At 38.1% G+C, this 20,309-nt stretch overlaps 1 protein-coding gene across 1 annotated transcript in view; it reads left to right on the forward strand.

Moving 5' to 3' along the window:
- Window positions 1–19,503, forward strand: part of DBX2 (developing brain homeobox 2) — a 39,066-nt gene extending 19,563 nt beyond the window's left edge. The window contains exons 3-4 of the mRNA XM_007471546.1: window positions 13,264–13,451; window positions 18,948–19,503. Coding sequence (XP_007471608.1) covers window positions 13,264–13,451; window positions 18,948–19,280 — 521 coding nt within the window. The 3' untranslated portion in view covers window positions 19,281–19,503. The remainder of the gene's footprint in view (window positions 1–13,263; window positions 13,452–18,947) is intronic.
- The last annotated feature ends 806 nt before the right edge of the window (window positions 19,504–20,309 follow it).

Raw genomic sequence — 20,309 nt, forward strand, 5'->3', positions numbered from 1 at the left:
TACTGCTCTTTTCTTTCTTTCTTTTTTTTAACTGCACTACGAAGCTTGTGGGATCTTGGTTCCCAGACCAGAGGTTGGGGCCCAGCTCCTGTGCAGGGAGCTCTGAGTCCAAACTGCTGGACTAACAGAGAACCTCAGACCCCAGGGAATATTAATCGGAGTGAGGACTCCCGGAGGTCCTCATCTAAGCTCCAAAACCCAGCTCTATCCAACTGCCTGCAAACTCCATTGCTGGATGTCTCAGTCCAAACAACCAGTAAGACAGGAATACAGTACCATCCATCAAAAAAAAAAAAAAAAAAAAAAAAAAAACAAAAAATAAAGGAGCAAGGTAAAAACCTACAAGACCAAATAAATGAAGACAAAATAGGCAACCTACCTGAGAAAGAATTCAGAGTAATGATAGTAAAGATGATCCAAAATCTCGGAAACAGAATGGAGAAAATACAAAAAACTTTTAACAAAGATCTAGAAGACCTAAAGAGCAAATGAACAGTTGTGAATAACACAATTACTGAAATTAAAAATACTTTAGAAGGAATCAATAGCAGAATAACTGAGGCAGAAGAACAGATAAATAAGCTGGAAGATAAAATGGTGGAAATAACTGTCAGGGAGCAGACTAAAGAAAAAATAATGAAAAGAATTGAGGGTCATCTCATAGACCTCTGGGACAACATTAAATGCATGAACATTCAAATTATAGGGGTCCCAGAAGAAGAGAAAAAGAAAGGGTCTGAGAAAATATTTGAAGAGATTATAGTCGAAAACTTCCCTAACATGGGAAAGGAACTAGTCAATCAAGTCCAGGAACTGCAGAGAGTACCATACAGGTTAAACCCAAAGAGAAACATGCCAAGACACATATTAATTAAACTATCAAAAATTAAATACAAAGAAAAAGTATTAAAAGCAACAAATAACATACAAGGGAATCCCCATAAGGTTAACAGCTGATCTTTCAGCAGAAACTGTAAGCCAGAAGGGAGTGGCAGGACATATTTAAAGTGATGAAAGGGAAAAACCTACAACCAAGATTACTCTACCCAGCAAGGATCTCATGCAGATTTGATGGAGAAATTAAAACCTCTACAGACAAGCAAAACTTAAGAGAATTCAGCACCACCAAACCAGCTTTACAACAAATGCAAAGGAACTTCTCTAGGCAGGAAACACGAGAGAAGTAAAAGACCTACAAAACCAAACCCAAAGCAATTAAGAAAATGGTAATAGGAGCATACATTCGATAATTACCTTAAATGTAAATGGATTAAATGCTCCAACTAAAAGACATAGACTGGCTGAATGGATACAAAAACAAGATGCATATATATACTGTCTAGAAGAGACCCACTTCAGACCTAGGGACATATACAGATGGAAAGTGAGGGGATGGAAAAAGGTATTCCATGCAAATGGAAATCAAAAGAAAGCTGGAGTAGCAATACTCATATCATACAAAATAGACTTTAAAATAAAGACTATTACAAGAGACAAAGGACACTACGTAATGATCAAAGGATCAATCCAAGAAGATATAACAATTGTAAATATTTATGCACCCAATATAGGAGCACCTCAATACATAAGACTAATGCTAACAGGCATAAAAGGGGAAATTAACAGTAACACAGTCATAACAGGGGACTTTAACACTCCACTTTCGCCAATGGACAGATCACCCAAAATGAAAATAAATAAGGAAACACAAGCTTTAAATGACACATTAAACAAGATGGATTTAATTGATATTTATAGGACATTCCATCCAAAAACAACAGAATACACTTTCTTCTCAAGTGCTCATGGAACACTCTCCAGGATAGACCATATCTTGGGTCACAAATCAAACCTTGGTAAATTTAAGAAAATTGAAATCATATCAAGTATCTTCCAACCACAACACTATGAGACTAAATATCAATTACAGGAAAGAAACTAAATAATACAAACACATGGAGGCTAAACAATATGCTACTAAATAACCAAGAGATCACTGAAGAAATCAAACAGGAAATCAAAAAATACCTAGAAACAAATGACAATGAAAACACGATGACCCAAAACCTATGAGATGCAACAAAAGCGGTTCTAAGAGGGAAGTTTATAGCAATACAATCCTACTTGAGGAAACAAAAAAAATCTCAAATGAACAAACTAACCTTACACCTAAAGCAATTAAAGAAAGAAGAACAAAAAAACCCCAAAGTTAGCAGAAGGAAAGAAATCCTAAAGATCAGATTAGAAATAAATGAAAAAGAAATGAAGAAAAAAGTACCAAAGATCAATAAAACTAAAAGCTGGTTCTTTGAGAAGATAAACAGAATTGATAAACCATTAGCCAGACTCATCAAGAAAAAAAAAGAAGACTCAAATCAGCAGAATTAGAAATGAAAAAGGAGAAGTAACAGCTGACACTGCAGAAATACAGATGAGCATGAGAGATTACTAGAAGCAACTATATGACAGTAAAATGCACAACCTGGAAGAAATGGACAAATTCATAGAAAAGCACAACCTTACGGGAAGAAATAGAAAATATAAACAGACCAATCACAAGCACTGAAATTGAGACTGTGATTAAAAATCTTCCAAAAAACAGAAGCCCAGGACCAGATGGATTCACAGGTGAATTCTATCAAACATTTAGAGAAGAGTTAACACCTATCCTTCTCAAACTCTTCCAAAATATAGCAGAGAGAGGAACACTCCCAGACTCATTCTATGAGGCCACCATCACCCTGAGACCAAAACCAGACAAAGATGTCACAACAAAGAAAACTATAGGCCAATATCTCTGATGAGCATAGATGCAAAAATCCTCAACAAAATGCTAACAAACAGAATCCAACAGCACATTAAAAGGATCACACATCATGATCAAGCAGGGTTTATCTCAGAGATGCAAGGATTCTTCAATATATGCAAATCAGTCAATGTGATACACCATATTAACAAATTGAATGATAAAAATCATATGGTAATCTTAATAGATGCAGAAGAGGCTTTTGACAAAATTCAACACCCATTTATGATAACCCTCCAGAAAGTAGGCATAGAGGGAACCTACCTCAACATAATAAAGGCCATATATGACAAACACACAGCCAACATTGTTCTCAATGGTGAAAAACTGAAACTATTTCCTCTAAGATCAGGAACAAGACAAGGTTGCCCACTTTCATCAGTATTATTCAACATAGTTTTGGAAGTTTTAGCCACAGCAATCAGAGAAGAAGAAGAAATAAAAGGAATCCAAATCGGAAAAGAAGAAGTAAAGTTGTCACTGTTTGTAGATGACATGATACTCTACATAGAGAATCTGAAAGATGCCACCAGAAAAGTACGAGAGCTAATCAATGAATGTGGGAGAGTAGCAGGATACAAAATTAAAACAGAGAAATCTCTTGCATTCCTATACACTAATGATGAAAAATCTGAAAGAGAAATTAAGGAAACACTCCCATTTACCATTGCAACAAAAATAATAAAATACCTAGGAATAAACCTACCTAGGGAGAGAAAAGACCTGTATGCAGAAAACTATAAGACACTGATGGAAGGAATTAAAGATGGTACAAACAGATGGAGAGATATACCATGTTCTTGGATTGGAAGAATCCACATTGTGAAAATGACTATACTACCCAAAGCAATCCACAGATTCAGTGCAATCCTTATCAAACTACCAAGGCAGTTTTCACAGAACTAGAACAAAAAATTATACAATTTGTATGGAAACACAAAAGGCTCCTGGACTTCAGACTATACTACAAAGCTACAGTAAGCAAGACAGTGTGGTACTAGCACAAAAACAGAAATATAGATCAATGGAACAGGGTAGAAAGCCCAGAGATAAACCCACACGCATATGGTCACTTTATCTTTGATAAAGGAGGCAAAAGTATACAATGGAGAAAAGATCGCCTCTTCAATAAGTGGTGCTGGGGAAACTGGACAGCTACATGTAAAAGAGTGAAATTAGAACACTTCCTAACACCATACACAAAAGTAAACTCAAAATGGATTAAAGACCTAAATGTAAGGCCAGAAACTATCAAACTCTTAGAGGAAAACATAGGCAGGACACCCTATGACATAAATCACAGCAAGATCCTTTTTGACCCACCTCCTAGAGAAATGGAAATAAAAACAAAAATAAACAAATGGGATTTAATGAAACGTAAAAGCTTTTGCATAGCAAAGGAAATCATAAACAACATGAAAAGACACCCCTCAGAATGGTAGAAAATATTTGCAAACGAAGCAACCGACAAAGGATTAATCTCCAAAATATACAAGCAGCTCAACATCAAAAAAACAAACAACCCAATCCAAAAATGGGCAGAAGACCTAAATAGACACTTCTCCAAAGAAGATATACAGATTGCCAACAAACACATGAAAACCTGCTCAACGTCGCAAGTCATTAGAGAAATGCAAAGCAAAACTACAATGAGGTATCACCTCACACTGTCAGAATGGCCATCATCAAAAAAATCTACAAACAATACTGGAGAGGGTGTGGAGAAAAGGGAACCCTCTTGTACTGTTGGTGGGAATGTAAATTGATACAGCCACTGTGGAGAACAGTATGGAGGTTCCTTAAAAAACTAAAAATAGAACTACCATACAACACAGCAATCCCACTACTGGGCACATACCCTGAGAAAACCGTAATTCAGAAAGAGTCATGTACCACAATGTTCATTGCAGCTCTATTTACAATAGCCCAGAGACGGAAACAACCTAAGTGTCCATCAACAGATGAATGGATAAAGAAGATGTGGAATATTATTCAGCCATAAAAAGAACCAAAATTGAGTTATTTGTAGTGAGGTGGATGGACCTAGAGTCTGTCATACAGAGTGAAGTAAGTCAGAAAGAGAAAAACAAATACTGTATATTAACACATATATATGGAATCTAAAGAAAATAAAAATGTTCTGTTGAACCTAGGGGCAGGACAGGAATAAAGACACAGACATAGAGAATGGACTTGAGGACATGCAGAGCGGGAAGAGTAAGCTGGGACGAAGTGAGAGAGTAACATTGACATATATACACTACCAAATGTAAAATAAATAGCTAGTGGGAAGCAGCCGCATAGCACAGGGAGATCAGCTCCGTGCTTTGTGAACACCTAGAGGGGTGGGATAGGGAGGGTGGGAGGGAGACGCAAGGGGGAGGGGATATGGGGATATACGTATGCATATAGCTGATTCACTTTGTTATACAGCAGAAACTAACGCAACATTGTACAGCAATTATACTCCAATAAAGATGTTTAAAAAAAAAGAAAGAAGAGTAGAAAAAATAAATAAATAAATAAAATAAAACAGCGTAGAGATGCCACAAGTGTTCTTAATAAACATTGGTGTCTCATTAGTGATAAATCTGAAATGAATTTCTTATTTTCTTATTCATGACGTTCACTGTATTGGCAGCAAATAATAATGAAATGGTGGATTTAGGCTTTCAATTAAGAATATTACATAAATAATCATGGTACCAAGGAACAGTTAATAAGACTTACAACTGCCCGGTAAGCTTTTTAATTTAAGGCATTTACTAGATTTTCTTTTCTTCTTCTGTTTTTAATAGGAAGAATGATTTTATGCCCAAGCATTTAAGTTTTTTTCCATTTGTACGGAAGAAGGAAAATAAACTGTTGAAGTAATTTTGTATTATTTTGTATTTCAGTTCGGATAGCCAAAACTATGGTTTACACTAAAAATTTTAATAAGAGATGAAATCAGTGGCCCTCATCATTGTTTCACAGTATTGACTTCACTCTTTCTAAAAGGTGTAGGATTAGAGCAACACATCCTTAGCTAGCAAGTGAAATACCATTTTGACTGTTAACATGATTCACTTGTTTAAAATTGATTTAGTTTCTCCTGTTAACCTTTTAGGTTTATGATTGGCTTGTGGCAGTGTGGAAACAATCATTCATCTAGTGCCCTTCTCACATATAATAAACAGTTTAATAGGGTATTTAAGCGCAATCCTTACAGTGGGGAAAAATTTTAAGGCAGTGGTAAAAGTTCTCCTCTCCCCCAAAGCAGTGTAAGGAAAATCTTTGATAGTATATCCAGAAGGTTCTTTTCAAAATAACATACTTCATAAAATGAGATGGAAGGTTGTAGAAGTTATGCAGAGAATGACCTTAAGGAAGAGACTACATGAAAATGTATAGGAGTCTTAATTTTGTAGAATATCTAATTGAATTAATGAGATAATGATTTCGTTTTGTCTTTGAGTACCCAACTTGAATTTGACCTTTCAAGAATTTTATGCATTAAAAGACAAAGTTTAAATTTGGAGCAGCATTATAAAAATATGAGTGAGGAAATATTCTTCTGGGATAAATTGCTCTCCCTTTTTCTTGGGAGGTGAACTTAGATTCTGCATTTTGAGATCATTTTACTATCTTCCCTTTCTCATTAAAACTTAAAAGAACATAGAATACTCTCCAAATTTGAATTTAGGATTTTGTTGAAGGCAGCAGGGAAAGGACCTTATTTTTATTACTGTAAGTTCGTCCTATGAGTGACACTGTCAAAGGTGGCAGTGCTCTGATGGGTCTTCTTACCACCTGACCTGGATGTTTCCTGCTCTCAGCTGGAGCAGTGAGTGGGCTTAGGGAACTGATCAAGACCTATGAAAATCCATAAAAGGCTGCCTGAGAACTTCTTTTATAAGGATTTATCCTTAGAACTCTAGGATTTTCAGAGGGATGCAGCATTTTGTGCTAACAGAGAAAGAAGCCTAATTATTATGGTGAAAACATAATTGTGTTTGTGTGATAAGTTGAACATAGGTTTTGACTTCTCAATAGTGAAGGGAGATAAATGACACTTGGTCAACCAGGAAGAAAGTTTAGAGTCAGAGACTTGAAGACAATAGATTTTCCAAGTTGATGGCTCTATTCAGCAGTTCCACAGAGGCAGTGAAAGTATTCGAGGGTTGTTCCTGGAATGGGGTTCCCTTTCTCCCCAAATGTTCATAAGTAGTAGTAGTAGCCTACCCTGGGGTAGACAGAGGCCTATCTACTGCTGTGTTTCTCTATTGCTCTTCGCTGCCCCCCACCCCGTACCGTATCATTCACACACAGCACACCTCTGTTCAAAATGCCCTTCACAAGGCTCACTGCACACAGGGATTCCCAGGGGGTTGTGGTACATGGGGGCTGTCTCAGGATGCAGGGAATTAGGCCTTTGTAAACTTTTCTATACTAGGTCATTCTGCCATTTTAATGACTCTCCCTACCTCCCGACCTCTTTCCCGGCACATTGGTAATTTTGACAATCTTTGGTATAATTTTAAAGAGCATTGATTGGCCTCACTCTGCTTGGGTGTATGACCTCAATTGCACAACTTATCTTTCCAGAGCCTCAGTTTCTTCCTGTGGAAAATGGGGATGATAATATGTACCTCTGGGGCTTGTGGTAAAGATTTCATGCCATGCTGCCTGTCGTTGCCACATACATCAGCGCATGTTGAGCCCCAAATATATATGGAAGCCACATTATAAAATAATAATAATGATATTCGCAAATTAGCAGAGCCTATAGCACCTTGAATTGGCGGCCCTGGATTTTAAAGTGTCTTGTCTACTGCATGCCTTAAACTCTGTCCCTTTTCATTGTTATTTTTATATTATTTATTTATTTATTTTCGTCACCTGTAAGTTTCCGTATAAATCAGACTTTTGTCATGAATTTAGGAATAATCAGAGGTGTTTGTTGCTTATAACTTTTCAGTAGCTTCTGAGAGATTTTTGAATTACCAACAAGTTCTTGAAGTCACTATGTTTGTTTCGCAGGTGTAATTGAGCCCATATTCCTAGATTTAGAAGGTAGGAAGATGGTATAGGGTAGTTTATGGTTAGATCCAGAGACAGCCCGCAAAAGACTCACGGGGGAGACAAGGAGAGGATTGTCACATGCTTCTTGTAGGAAACTGAGCCACCTCCGTTCGTGAAAACAAGTGCAATTTGTGTATTGAGAGCAATGCTAAGAGAAACCAGGCAACTAGCAAAGAAAGGAAAAATGGAATATTCTTTATCTTTGCCATGGTTTTTGCTTGTTCAGTGGTTGTATCCGTGTTTGTTATAGGGCACCGAATCCCAAAGACCAGACCCAGGAGTTAACCCTCTGACCCTCACAGCCACTCCAGCTCTGTCTTTCAGAGGTTGAGGTCTGGTTTGTGTGCGTGACCCTTCAACGTTAGCTTTTACCACGTTGGTGAGAATAATTTATCTGTAGATCCCCTTGATGGGATTCTTCTTTCTCTTCACTTAAACATAACTCAATAGGAAAACCGGTAGGTTCCTATTAAAAGTCGTAGGGGCATTTAAATGTGTTACCCCATTGTTTTGTGTAAACATGTAGATCTTGGTGAAGAAGGGGTGAAAATGAGTAAAATCATGATCCCTATTTATAAAACCTCGGCTTAGAAAAAAATGTAGGCAGATTTTTTTTTTAAACTAGCTTTATTGGTCCAAAAATTTGTTTGTATTTCTATACAGATTTAAAAAGTTGTATTATAAAATAGATAACCCACAAGGACCTACTGTATAGCACAGGGAACTATATATACTCAGTAGTTTGTAATAACCTATAAGGGGAAAGAATCTGAAAAAGGCTATATATATAACTGAATCACTGTGCTGTACACCTGAAACTAACACAACATTGTAAATCAGCTATATTTCAATAAGAACAAAATAAAATTATTTTAAAAAGTAGAAAGTTGTATTAGCTCAAAAAGTATTGGCCTTTCTAAAATACTAAGTTGGTCAAGTCCTTGAAAGGCTTTCCTCTGTGGCAAATTATCCCTTAGATTTGTTTCAGTCACCCCTGGCCCTAATCTACCTCCCAGCTAATGTCCTGTGTTCTTCCTGCTCATCCCCTGCAGTCTGGAAGTTCCAAGCTGTGTGAGATTCCTAGATTTACCACGTTTCACACTTGTCCTCACCCACCCCACTCATGCGTCTGCAAATGTCACTCCCTTTCTCTGCCTGCCTTTGTCAAGATGGCCAGCAAGAGGAATTGCTAGTCTTCTGGCAGCTCTTCTCTCTCAGGACTCACTCTGTTGGCCTCCAAGACTAAGTGGCTTCTTATCTGGTGCTTAAAAGCTTCCTATGTGGTGGTCTGAGGGGGTTTATCTCACTTGTAGCTTGGCTGTCTCTGTTCTTCTCGGACCTCTCTTTATCAACTGTGAGCATCTGTGAAGGATGGAGTGGATTCATTTTCAGTTGTCACTCAGCGACGACTCAATCACTTGGCCAGATTACTCCCCAAAAGGTTACCACAACGTTTGCTTGTTTTCCTTAGAAAACTGAGCCAGACTTAAAATGTAGAGTGGAAGTGAATTATTTGTCCATAACTCTACAACAGTAGCCTATCTTAGTAGGGTTTTTTTTGCCTTTCAGTCTTTTTTCTCTGCATTTTTACTTAGTTGTGAGCAGAGTATGTATCTTAAATATCATACGTATTATAATGGTTCTTTTGTTTGTTTGTTTTGCTACTGCCTCATCTTCCTAGTCATCATCTTTAGTGGTTCTTTAAAATTTCACCTAGTAGATATAGCATAATGTGCTTATGCATTTCTTTAACTTTGGATATTTAAGTTTCTTTCCTAATTTTTAGTACATATGGCTATAATAATGGTAGATTGTATACAGTTACAAATTAAGAATTCCAGATCAAAATGTGAAGTGAGAAGGGGATGCTGGAATCTGAGGACACTGTTACCAGGTTGGATAGGAGATGCTATATGGTCCAGGCTCACAGACTGACCCAGGACAGGGAGCAGAAGCCCATAGACACAGACAGGAGCTCTGGCTATGTTTATAAATGTTTCTTTCTTCCCATTCTTGACCCATCAAGAAACAGTGTGGGGAAGCATAGAAAGGAGCCAAGAATTTGGATTTAGAAGGTCTTGCTACCACTGAGATCTGTGTCCTTTGTGCTGCTTTGGACCTTAACTGCTCTGAACACTTCTTTGTCTGTACAGAGGATGTCTGTGGCATATGATTCTTATAAGAATAAAATGAAATTCACCAGGGGCAAGTGAAATAGATTTGAGGGATCCTTATTGTGGGCTAGGCACTGGAAATTTTTTGTGCTATTTCATCAAATCCTTAAAGAAACTCCGTAAAATAAACTGAAAGAGTAACTCAGTCCAAGTGCTGAGATCCAAACCCAGTTCTTCCATCCTCCAGAGACTTTTGTCCTGAGGCTTCCTAGAGAGACACCGTCTCAACAGATGAATCTGTGATCTGAAATAGTGCAGAAGGGCCAATTCCGTGGTCTCTATACAAAGGATAGTTCAGAGAAGAAAAGTATTTAGAAAGATGTGAACATATTGAGATGTTTATACTATTTTTATTACTGACAAATATTACATAAAACTATTCAAATCTCTAAGGAATAGTGAATCCAGGTGCCAAAGCCTGAATTCAAGATATGACCTCGGTGTGAGAGAGGCAGCAATAATTGGTTCTGTAGATGGAGAATTAACCAAGATCCCATGAGAGGATGAATGGGAAGGGCATCAGTAAAAGTAGACTTTTGTAAAGAATTGGGCTTGATTATATCCCAGGGGCTCTGGCATTTCTACGGAGATGCAGGTGTTACAGACCTGGAAGAAAGAGGGAGAGGCCAGTAGTTCTGGGAATGTCAGGATGAATCAGAATAAGCCACAACCCAGAGCTGAGAGACTAGCTGGGAGATGTTTACAATCTTTTAAACAAATAGGAAGGGAAGCTATTATATTACAGAGGTAAAATTGACGAGATTTAAACAAACAGGAAGGGAAGCTATTATATTACAGAGGTAAAATTGACGAGATTTATCCACTTATTGACATTTTTCTTCTAAAATACAAGTCAGATTGTGTCAGTCCACTGTAGGGTTAAGAGCATTTGTTTTGGAATCAGTATTCCTGGGTTTGAAGCCCTAGCCATGTGACCTTGGACAAAGTTCTGTAAGCTACCTAAGCTTCTTTTTATTCATCTGTGAAATGGGAAGAATAATAGTAGCATTCGTGACATAGGTAGGTTGTGAGGATTAAATGAAATAATGCATGTCAGCGGCTTAACATAGTAAGTATGAGTACAGAGAAAGTGCTCAGTGTAGGTTTATTATTATCATGTCACACCCTGCTTAAACATATTCTATTCGTCTTCACTAACTATTGGGTAATGTTCCAAACCCTTGTAGTCCTCTATGGTCTGGCTCGATTCCACTCCATCATCTCTGTGCCAGAGGTCTAGATGTCTTCAATAGTCAGATAAGAAGCAAGTTAGGTGAGGCTATGGCAAACTGGGGACCACATGCTCCATCTAAAGAGGGCACCTGCCACTCACTGTGGTAGATCTTTGCTTTATGGGAAGGTGAGCCTAGTGTGGTTACCTTTGAAGAGATGTTAGAAACCTGGACTTCATATGAAACCTCCCAGTTATTAAGTGTGAACAACTAACTCAGGATTTTTAACCAACACTCTAAACAAAGCCCGTCTGCAGGCTGGATACGGTTGCCAGCTTGCACCCTCTGTTTCATGCCCTTCCAAGGCCTTGCAGACTGCTTACTTTCCTTGGAGAGACTCTATTCTTTTGTGCTTTAGTGCTTTGAGACATGCTAGTCACTCTGTCTGGATTGGCCTTGGTTCTTTCTCTGGAACTGAATTGTCCTTTTAGACTTGACTCAACCTATTTTCTCAAACTCATCACTTCCTTTTTTGTGATGCCAGAGCATTGTAGGGATCATTCTATTTCAGTACTTAAGACATGCATTTGCTTTTTTATTTAGAAATAATTATCAAGCACCAAAATGCATACCAGATACAGTCGTAAACTGGAGTCCCTGCTCCTCTGGTGCCTGTATTCTGGAGTGATGTTCATGTATTGGTCCTCCCATGAGAAGGTGAACTCCTTGAGGGCAGGAACCATGTGCTGTTTGTCTGGTTTCCTCATCAGATACCCAGTGTATTAGTGTCCTCTTGCTGCTGTAACAAATGTCCACAAACCTCATGTCTTAAAACAATATACAAGCTTATTATCGTACAGTTATAGAGGTCAGAAGCCTGAAATGGGTCTCAGTGAACTAAAATCAATGTGTCAGCAGGACTGCATTTCTTCTGGAGGCTCTAGGGGAGAATCTGTTTCCTCGCCTTTCCGGTTTCTAGTGCATTTCTTGGTTCATGGCCCCTTCATCTTCAAAGGAGAAGTGTAGCATCTTCAAAACTATCACTATGACTTCCTTTCTTGATCTCCCTCTTCCGCTTATAAGGACCCTTGTGATTACATTGGGCCTACCTGGATGCTCCAGGATACTCTCCTAACCTCAAGTTCAGCTGATTAGCAACTGTAATTCCATTTGCAACCTTAATTACCCCTTGCCATATAATGTAATATGTTCACAGGCTCTGGGAATTAGGACATGGGCATCTTTGGAAAGGACATTATTCTTCCTACCACAGCTTGGAAGCTGAATAAATGAATAGTGAATGATGAATGAAACTCACAGAGGGTGGGAACCAGTGTTGTGCTAGCCGCAGAAAGGCAGAAAAAGTAGTAAATGTCTCTGCCCTGAAGGAGTTGATGATCAACCGAATCAGGGAGGGGGTGATTGGAGGTCTTCCAAACCTTCCTTCTCAGTTTAAACATCTCTGACTCTTGCAAGCTTTCCCTGACATCCCAGGTGAAGATTAAGCCCATCGTTTTGTGCTGCTGGTGCACCCTCTTCTTAGGAATACTTCATCACACTTGTGATGCTGGTTCAATAAATGCCTCCCACTTGATTTTATAGGTAATGAGTACGATAAAACATATGTCTTATTTCTCAGTGTGTAGTATTGAGTGGAGTGCCTGGCATATGGTAAGTGCTCAACAGTTTTGAGACAATAAATGAATGAATAAATAAATGAAGAATTAGAGAAAAATTAAGTATTTAAACCACCTACTAGTTCTGCATTGGAGCTTTGTAACCTGGGACCATGGACTTTCTGACATGGCATGCAAAATTGGGAAGGCAAGCATATGTACTTTTTTTTCCCAATGGGGAGCAAAGAGCATTTATCAGATTCTCAGTGGAGTCCATGACCAAAAAAAGGTTAAGAAGCTCTCTATATGTGCAGAGTTCAGAGATGAGATAATTTGGCCATGGTACAGAGAAGGAGGATATTATCATGGAAAAGACAGATGGAATTCTCCTTACAGCTAATGGGGCTTTTTGTATCTTTTCTCCCCTCTAGGAGAAGAGAGTGTGCTGCCTCTTCTGACACAGGAATCTAATTCCAAAGCTCGGAGGGGTATTTTAAGAAGAGCTGTCTTTTCTGAGGACCAGAGAAAAGCTCTGGAGAAAATGTTTCAGAAGCAGAAATATATCAGCAAAACAGACCGAAAGAAACTTGCCGTCAACTTGGGACTAAAGGAATCACAGGTACTAATGAGCAGGAAGATATCTACTGCTCCTGATTTCTGAAGGAATCCAGTGATATCCGTTCATTTGGTAACTATTTGTTGTAGTAGGCATAGCACTGGACCCTGAAGCATTATTGAAATGACTTGCATAATTTTTTAGTGGGTGAAAATATATGTCACAATTCCTATTTGGAAATCGGTCCTTTTGCTGAAGAGGTCTAGGTTTTCGCCTGATTAATTCTTCCCAAATGAAGAGAAAAGCGAAGGCTTGTGGCATTTACATCATTACATTGTTTGTTCTGTTTTCAGAGAAACAGGTTACATAATTGCCTTCAAAAGCAGGAACCAATTTTCCTGTCTTTTTCTTCATTTCCAGTCCAAAATCAAGGCATGAATGAGTGACTCATAAATACCTCTTAATAGATTTCATTATTTTGCACTGTGGGCTTATGTCAAGTACAGTCAAGTAGTTTCACATTTACAACCTTTACAAACCTTTCTTGTACAATGATATTTCATATAATTTTGAAAGAGACTTTCTGGCCTTTTGGGAAGTGCAGCATACTCCATTTAAAGCTTGGCCTACTTATAAATAATTAACATTATAAGGCACTAGCATTTTCCTGTTTAATCCTTATTATAATCACCATGTGAAATATCCCCACTTTCTAGATGAGGACATGTAGACAGGTAAACAGAGGTCCAGTGTCACAAAGTGGAGCTGCTTTGGAACTGGGCTCCCACTCCAGGCAGTCTGACTCTGGAGTTTGCATTCTCTTTAACCTGGAGCCACCATGTACAGTTGTGCAGGATGTTCACTGCACAAGGGCATTTGGCTAAGAGGGATGGCAGCAACTGAAATGCAGCAGGTACTCTGCTTGTCAAACTGACTTTCCAGGTGCAAGGCTTCTTCCACCTGGAATTTTTGAATCAGCATAAAGGCACTGAAGGGCTAGCAGAGGCTCTGTGTTAACCACCATGCTCTACTGTACTTCCCTCAATACAAATGACCTGGTTTCTAACTTTGGATGTTATTAAACTAGTTATTTTTGGATGAAACCCTTCTTAACCTTGCTTCCTTTCCCTAGGGAAGTGATCTGTCCCCCTGTCCCCCGACTTTTTATAGTCGTAGGAAGCAGTACGAGGTGTGGTAGAGGATAGTTGACCTAGATCAGCCAGTCTGTGTTTTTCTCGTGTGTGGGACTGATGAGCCCATAACCTTAATTGACTGCTCTGTGCCTCAGTTTCTCACTTTAAAAACAAGGACAGGGCTTCCCTGGTGGCGCAGTGGTTGAGAGTCCGCCTGCCGATGCAGGGGACGTGGGTTCGTGCCCCGGTCCAGGAAGATCCCACATGCCGTGGAGCGGCTGGGCCCGTGAGCCGTGGCCGCTGAGCCTGCGCGTCCTGTGCTCCACAACGGGAGAGGCTGCAACAGTGAGAGGCCCACCTACCGCAAAAAAAGAAAGAAAAAAAAAAAAGATCATAAAAACAGGGACAAATATAGGAATTCTGTCTATGTCACAGAGCAATTTTGTGTCTATGACAGACAAATCAATAGGTGTATCTTGGTGGTCTGTTGTGTGTAAGACACTGTGCTAGGTAAGAGGGAATATTGATAAATACTGATTAAGATAACAAACGTTTGTTTCCATATTTGTATGTTATCTCCCAGTTGTTATCCATAGGCACATAGTTTTACATAGTCGATTATATCGTTTTTAAAATTCAAGTGCCTCAGGAATGAACGCTTTTTGCCTTACTGAATTTGGCGAACAGCTCGGAAGTAATTTAACGTTTTCTGATTTGCATGTACACTATATCTAATTACACAGTTACTATGTGGTATTTATTACGGTAAATTCAAACAAAAGGGAGATTGGTAAAGTTAAAAATGAAAACATACCTGTTCCCTTTCCAATCCAACTCGCTGGTTACTACTGTCATTTATATATGGCTCTTGTTTGAGTTTATTGGCATATCATGTATTATTTTTAAAATAAACTTATATGTGTGTCATATATGCACAAACATAAAAACACAGAAACTTTCATAATGACTACTATGTGCCCTTACATTTGATGTTATTTACAGATAATAAAAGTAGCTACTTTTGCTATTTCTGTTTTACAAATGAAGAAGCTGAGACCTAGAATCGTGTATATAATTTTAGATAAAAATGGCATCACACTCTGCATATATTTTAACATCTTCTGAAGGACAATACAAATCACTTGTGTGACCAGCACACAGCTCAAGAGGTAGAACATTACCACCGGGCCAGGAGCCCCCTGCATGGCCCCTCCCAGTCACTACCTTCTACTTCCTAACTTTGAACAGCATAGATTAGTTTTGCCTGTTTTTGTGCTTTATATAGATAGGATCACTCAGTACATTTTCTTTGGTAAATGGCTTCTTTCACTTACCATATGTTTGCGAGATTCATCCACGTGGCTGTGTTGTAGCAGTAGCTCATTTACATTCATTGCTGTGTAGTGTTACATGGTATACCAGGGTTTATCCATTCTACTGGTGGGTGTTTGGATTGTTCCCATTTTGGGGCTGTTATGATGAATGCTGCTGACAGTGAGTATTGTTTTGCACTTTGCTTTTTTTCCCCCCACTCAAATGTCATGGGGTATATGCATCCTTCCATGTCTGCATACACATTTTCTTCATTCTTTTTTAGTGAGTGTCTCAGAGCAGACCATTACGTGGATATGCTGTCATTCACTTAGCCATCCGCAGCTTTAAGCCACTTCCTAGTTTTTACTGTTGCATATCTTTATGTACTTTAAAAATATTTCTGTAAGATAGGGAACTAGGAGTCGGATTTATAAGTTAAAGTTTATGTACATTTTAAGTTGTGATCAATTTAAAAATTCCTTTCCAAATATTTTATCAAGATATTGAATTATATCAAATTTTACTCTTACTAATAGACAGTCCTTTTTTTTTGCAATCCCTCCACTATTTAGATTTTTGAAAATGTTGCCAACCTCATGGGCAGTTGTATCTGTTATTTTTTTCCTAATTATCAGAACTCGGGAATCTTTTAATCACTTTACTGGTCATTTTTCATCTGAATTTAACCTTTTCATGGCTGCACCATTTTTTTTTTTCTGTTGTCTTTTTGTTGATAGATATGCAGCAATTACTTTGGGTGTTAATCAAAATATTTGGAATATTATGGTTTGTAACATTTTCCTGTTAACAGCTGCCACAAAAATCCCCTCCAAGTTTGTGGCTTTTTTTTATTGTGGTAAAATACACATAACATAAAACTTACCATTTTAACCTTTTTGAAGTGTACGATTCAGTGGCATTAAGTACATTCACCGTGTTATGCAGCTGTCACCACCATCCCTCTCCAGAACTTTTTTCATTTCTCGAAACTGAAACTCTGCACCCGTTAAACAATGACTCTCCATTCCTCCCTCCCCGCAGGCATCAGGCAACCACCATTCTACTTTCTGTCTCTGTGAATTTGACTACTCCAGGCTCCTCATACAAGTGGAATCATACTGTATTTGTCCTTCTGTGACTGGGATATCTCACGAGGCATAATGTCTTCAAGTTTCATCCATGGTGTAGCATGTGTCAGAATTTCCTTCCTTTTTAAGACTGAATAATATTCAGCTGTGTGTATATACCACATTTTGTTTATTCATTCATCCATCAGTGGACACTTGGGTTGCTTCCACCTTTTGACTAATATGAATAATGCTACTGTGAGCATTGTGTGTACAAATATCTCCTTGAGTCCCTGCTTTTAATTCTTTTGGGTAGTTTGTGGCTTTTTCATATGCTTGTGGCATCTTTATTTGTACAAAAATTTCTATTTTTTTAATGTAGTCAGATCTAGTTTTCCCTTTGTAGCCTTATTTTTTTATGTCATGCTTGAGAAAACATTCATCTCCCCAAGAGTGTAATGATCATCTCTTATATTTTCTTCTAGAATTTTTATAGTTTTGTATTTATGTTTAGCTGTTTAATCCATCTGGAATTTGTTTTTGTATTTGTTGAGAGGTAGAAATTTTATTTTATGATTTTTCCCAAATATGTACATTTGTCCCAATGCCACTGATTATGAAGAAACTCCTTTCATGATTTTTTTAAATTGAGATATTACTCAAAAAATTTCTGGATATAGAGAAAAGCTAAGAGGAGAAGAAAATAATTAATGTGATGAGAAAGACAAAAATCACTAATGGCAACAAATAACTGTCTTGGTGAAAACCCATTAGAAATAGTTGGCAGGCATTCTGGGAGTAAATGCCTACTGCAAATAATAAATGAGTTTGTGAACAGAAGCAAATGCTCTGCTATGTATGCATTAGGACTGGTTTCTTGTGAAAAGCCTGAATCACAGGATTACAACTGAGATGGCAGTCTTTTGGACTCAGCTGCCTGTGGTAGATTTCTTTTGTAGCCATTTTGGACATTGCCCATCACGTTGAAAGAATGAAAGAATTGTTTTGCCAATCTGGAAAGACCATCTAAGGTAGAATTTTTTACTTCATTGGGAGAAATATCTGGTTGGTACACTTTAATAATTACTTCTTTAGGTAAAAATTTTCCAGTTTTTGTTTTAAAAATAGAAAGCTACTAAAAAAGGGTGCAATGTGATGCACAGGAAAGCAATGTGATTGGCTTTTAAGCTATCAGGAAACCAGTTGTGAAGTTTCCTGCTCAGGCACAGTTGACTACACAGTCAGAGGGAGGTTAGTAGTAAAGAGAGACTCAAGTGGGGTGGGGGAAGGTATGGCTCAAATTAGAAACTACCATCATAAGCACTTTTAGATTAATTACAATCGATTGTTATTTATTGAGCCTAATTCTTAGAGTTTGATAAATCCTGGAAGTACTCGAACTTGGAAATTGTATAAAGCCTGCAATTTATCCAAGCATTATAAAATGTAATCTTAATTTAGTCTCCAGAAGCTTCTGATGAGGTCTGAATGTTTATAAGAGCCTCAGCGCTGGAGTGGGACTGTCACGGATTCTAGTCTAAATGCTTCTGTTTTACTAGCTATGTGACCTTGAACTGGTTCATTGCGTTGAACCTAAGTTTTCTTATGTGTGAAATAAGGACTTCTTGCAGTCATTGTGAGGATCAAATTGTATAATCCACGATGAGTGCCTGGCCTGACACCTGGCACAAAATAAACACTCAGATGCTACTACTAGTCAATAACATTTCCTTTGGATAAATAATTTGGCACAGACTAAATGAGGTTTTAAAATATCGAGGAGAGTTAAATCAGTCTTGAAAGATGTCTGACTTTCAGGATGTCAGCAGCTTACCACAGTTGTTTTGTTTCATAAGTGTGTGGAGATGCTGTACTAAAGTAATTTCTCAGATGCTTCTGAAGTAAAAAGCCACAAGGACTTTGCTAGGCTGGCTCTCAGGATAAGGTATTCTATGGAAGGCACAGTGGAAGAAATTACAGTTTAAAATGCTGAAGTGAAGTAACGTGATGTAAGTGATCGTTTTGTCCAATTACTTTATCAATAGGTGAAAATCTGGTTTCAGAACAGAAGGATGAAATGGCGGAATTCCAAAGAAAAGGAAGTGCTTTCCAACAGGTGTATCCAAGAAGTAGTCCTTCAAGAGGACCCCCTCTCAAGATCTGCTCTGGGTTTCCCTTCTCCATGTCCTTCACTCTGGGAAATCTCCCAACAGCACTCGAGTCCAAGATGGAGGGAGAATTCACCAGAACCTTCAGAGAGACTAATCCTGGAGAGTCCAGGGGCATTGGCCCCAGAAGCAAAGTCACTGCAAGGTGCCTTGTATTTGTGTTCTGAAGAGGATGCCAGAGACAAGGGTGTACTTACTGGCTCAGTGTGAATGGAAGCATTCTGCCACGTTAACGTAAAGAACAGTTAACTATTAATGTTTGGACTCTTAAGCCTGCTAGCTTGTGTCTCATCAGTGCCTAAAGCCTAACACCTTTGGAGTGAAGCATGGACTAATGTTTTAGGAAACCCTCTTCAGTGTTCTCTTATTTGGGTCCTAGACTCAGACTTAATTTGTAAGTGGAACAGAATCTCCCAGAAAGTATGATGGAACTGAAAAGAACAAGAATAATGGTCAGCTCAGTCCTTACTCTGAATATGTGTATATATGCGTGTGTCTCTATGTGTATATATATAAATATTCATTAAAATACATTAGTAGAAATTAGTTTCTCTCTAAATAGTGCATTGAGCAAATTCACTTCCTTTTATATGAAGAAAAACCAACGATGACTGAATGTTTTTAATTTTTTGAAAATTATGTGAAATTTGGACTTCAGTACAAATTTTCATATCAAAAGAACATTTTTTAAAAACTCTCTACTTTCTGGTTTCTTTCAGTATCCAGATGTAAATGATTTTTAACAACTCAGCTCAGAGATCCTAATCAAATGAGCCACTATTAGATACATGCACTGAAAGTATGTATTTAAAATTAATCCAACAAGCAACTAGAAGAATTTCTGAATGTAACTGTTAGTATCTTTAATTTCCAAGGCTCTGGACTTTATCAGGCTATCAGTGAGGGAGGGACCCATTTAAGTAATGATTGTCATTTGATCTCTTTTCTGGAAGGATGGGTCTTAATCAGGGTCTGCCAAATAAAATGCCTTTAAGGGCCTGTCAGGTAAATAGAGGGCATGACTCACCTAAAGATATTTGAGTTTAATAATTTTTAAATACTGTGTTGGCCAAAGAAAACATCTGTGCCAAGCAGTTTGTGACCTCCAACCAAGACTTAAAGAAGTGTCACTGTTCTTAAAATGTTCCCAACTGGGCTTCAAAACCCGATACTGATGGGATCTATGGTGATTTCTGTTTGCACTTTTAGTTATAGACTCAATTTTCCATTTAGGTGGTA

Source organism: Lipotes vexillifer, unplaced genomic scaffold (assembly GCF_000442215.2).
Source record: "Lipotes vexillifer unplaced genomic scaffold, Lipotes_vexillifer_v1.1 scaffold794, whole genome shotgun sequence".
Lineage (NCBI taxonomy): Eukaryota > Metazoa > Chordata > Mammalia > Artiodactyla > Lipotidae > Lipotes > Lipotes vexillifer.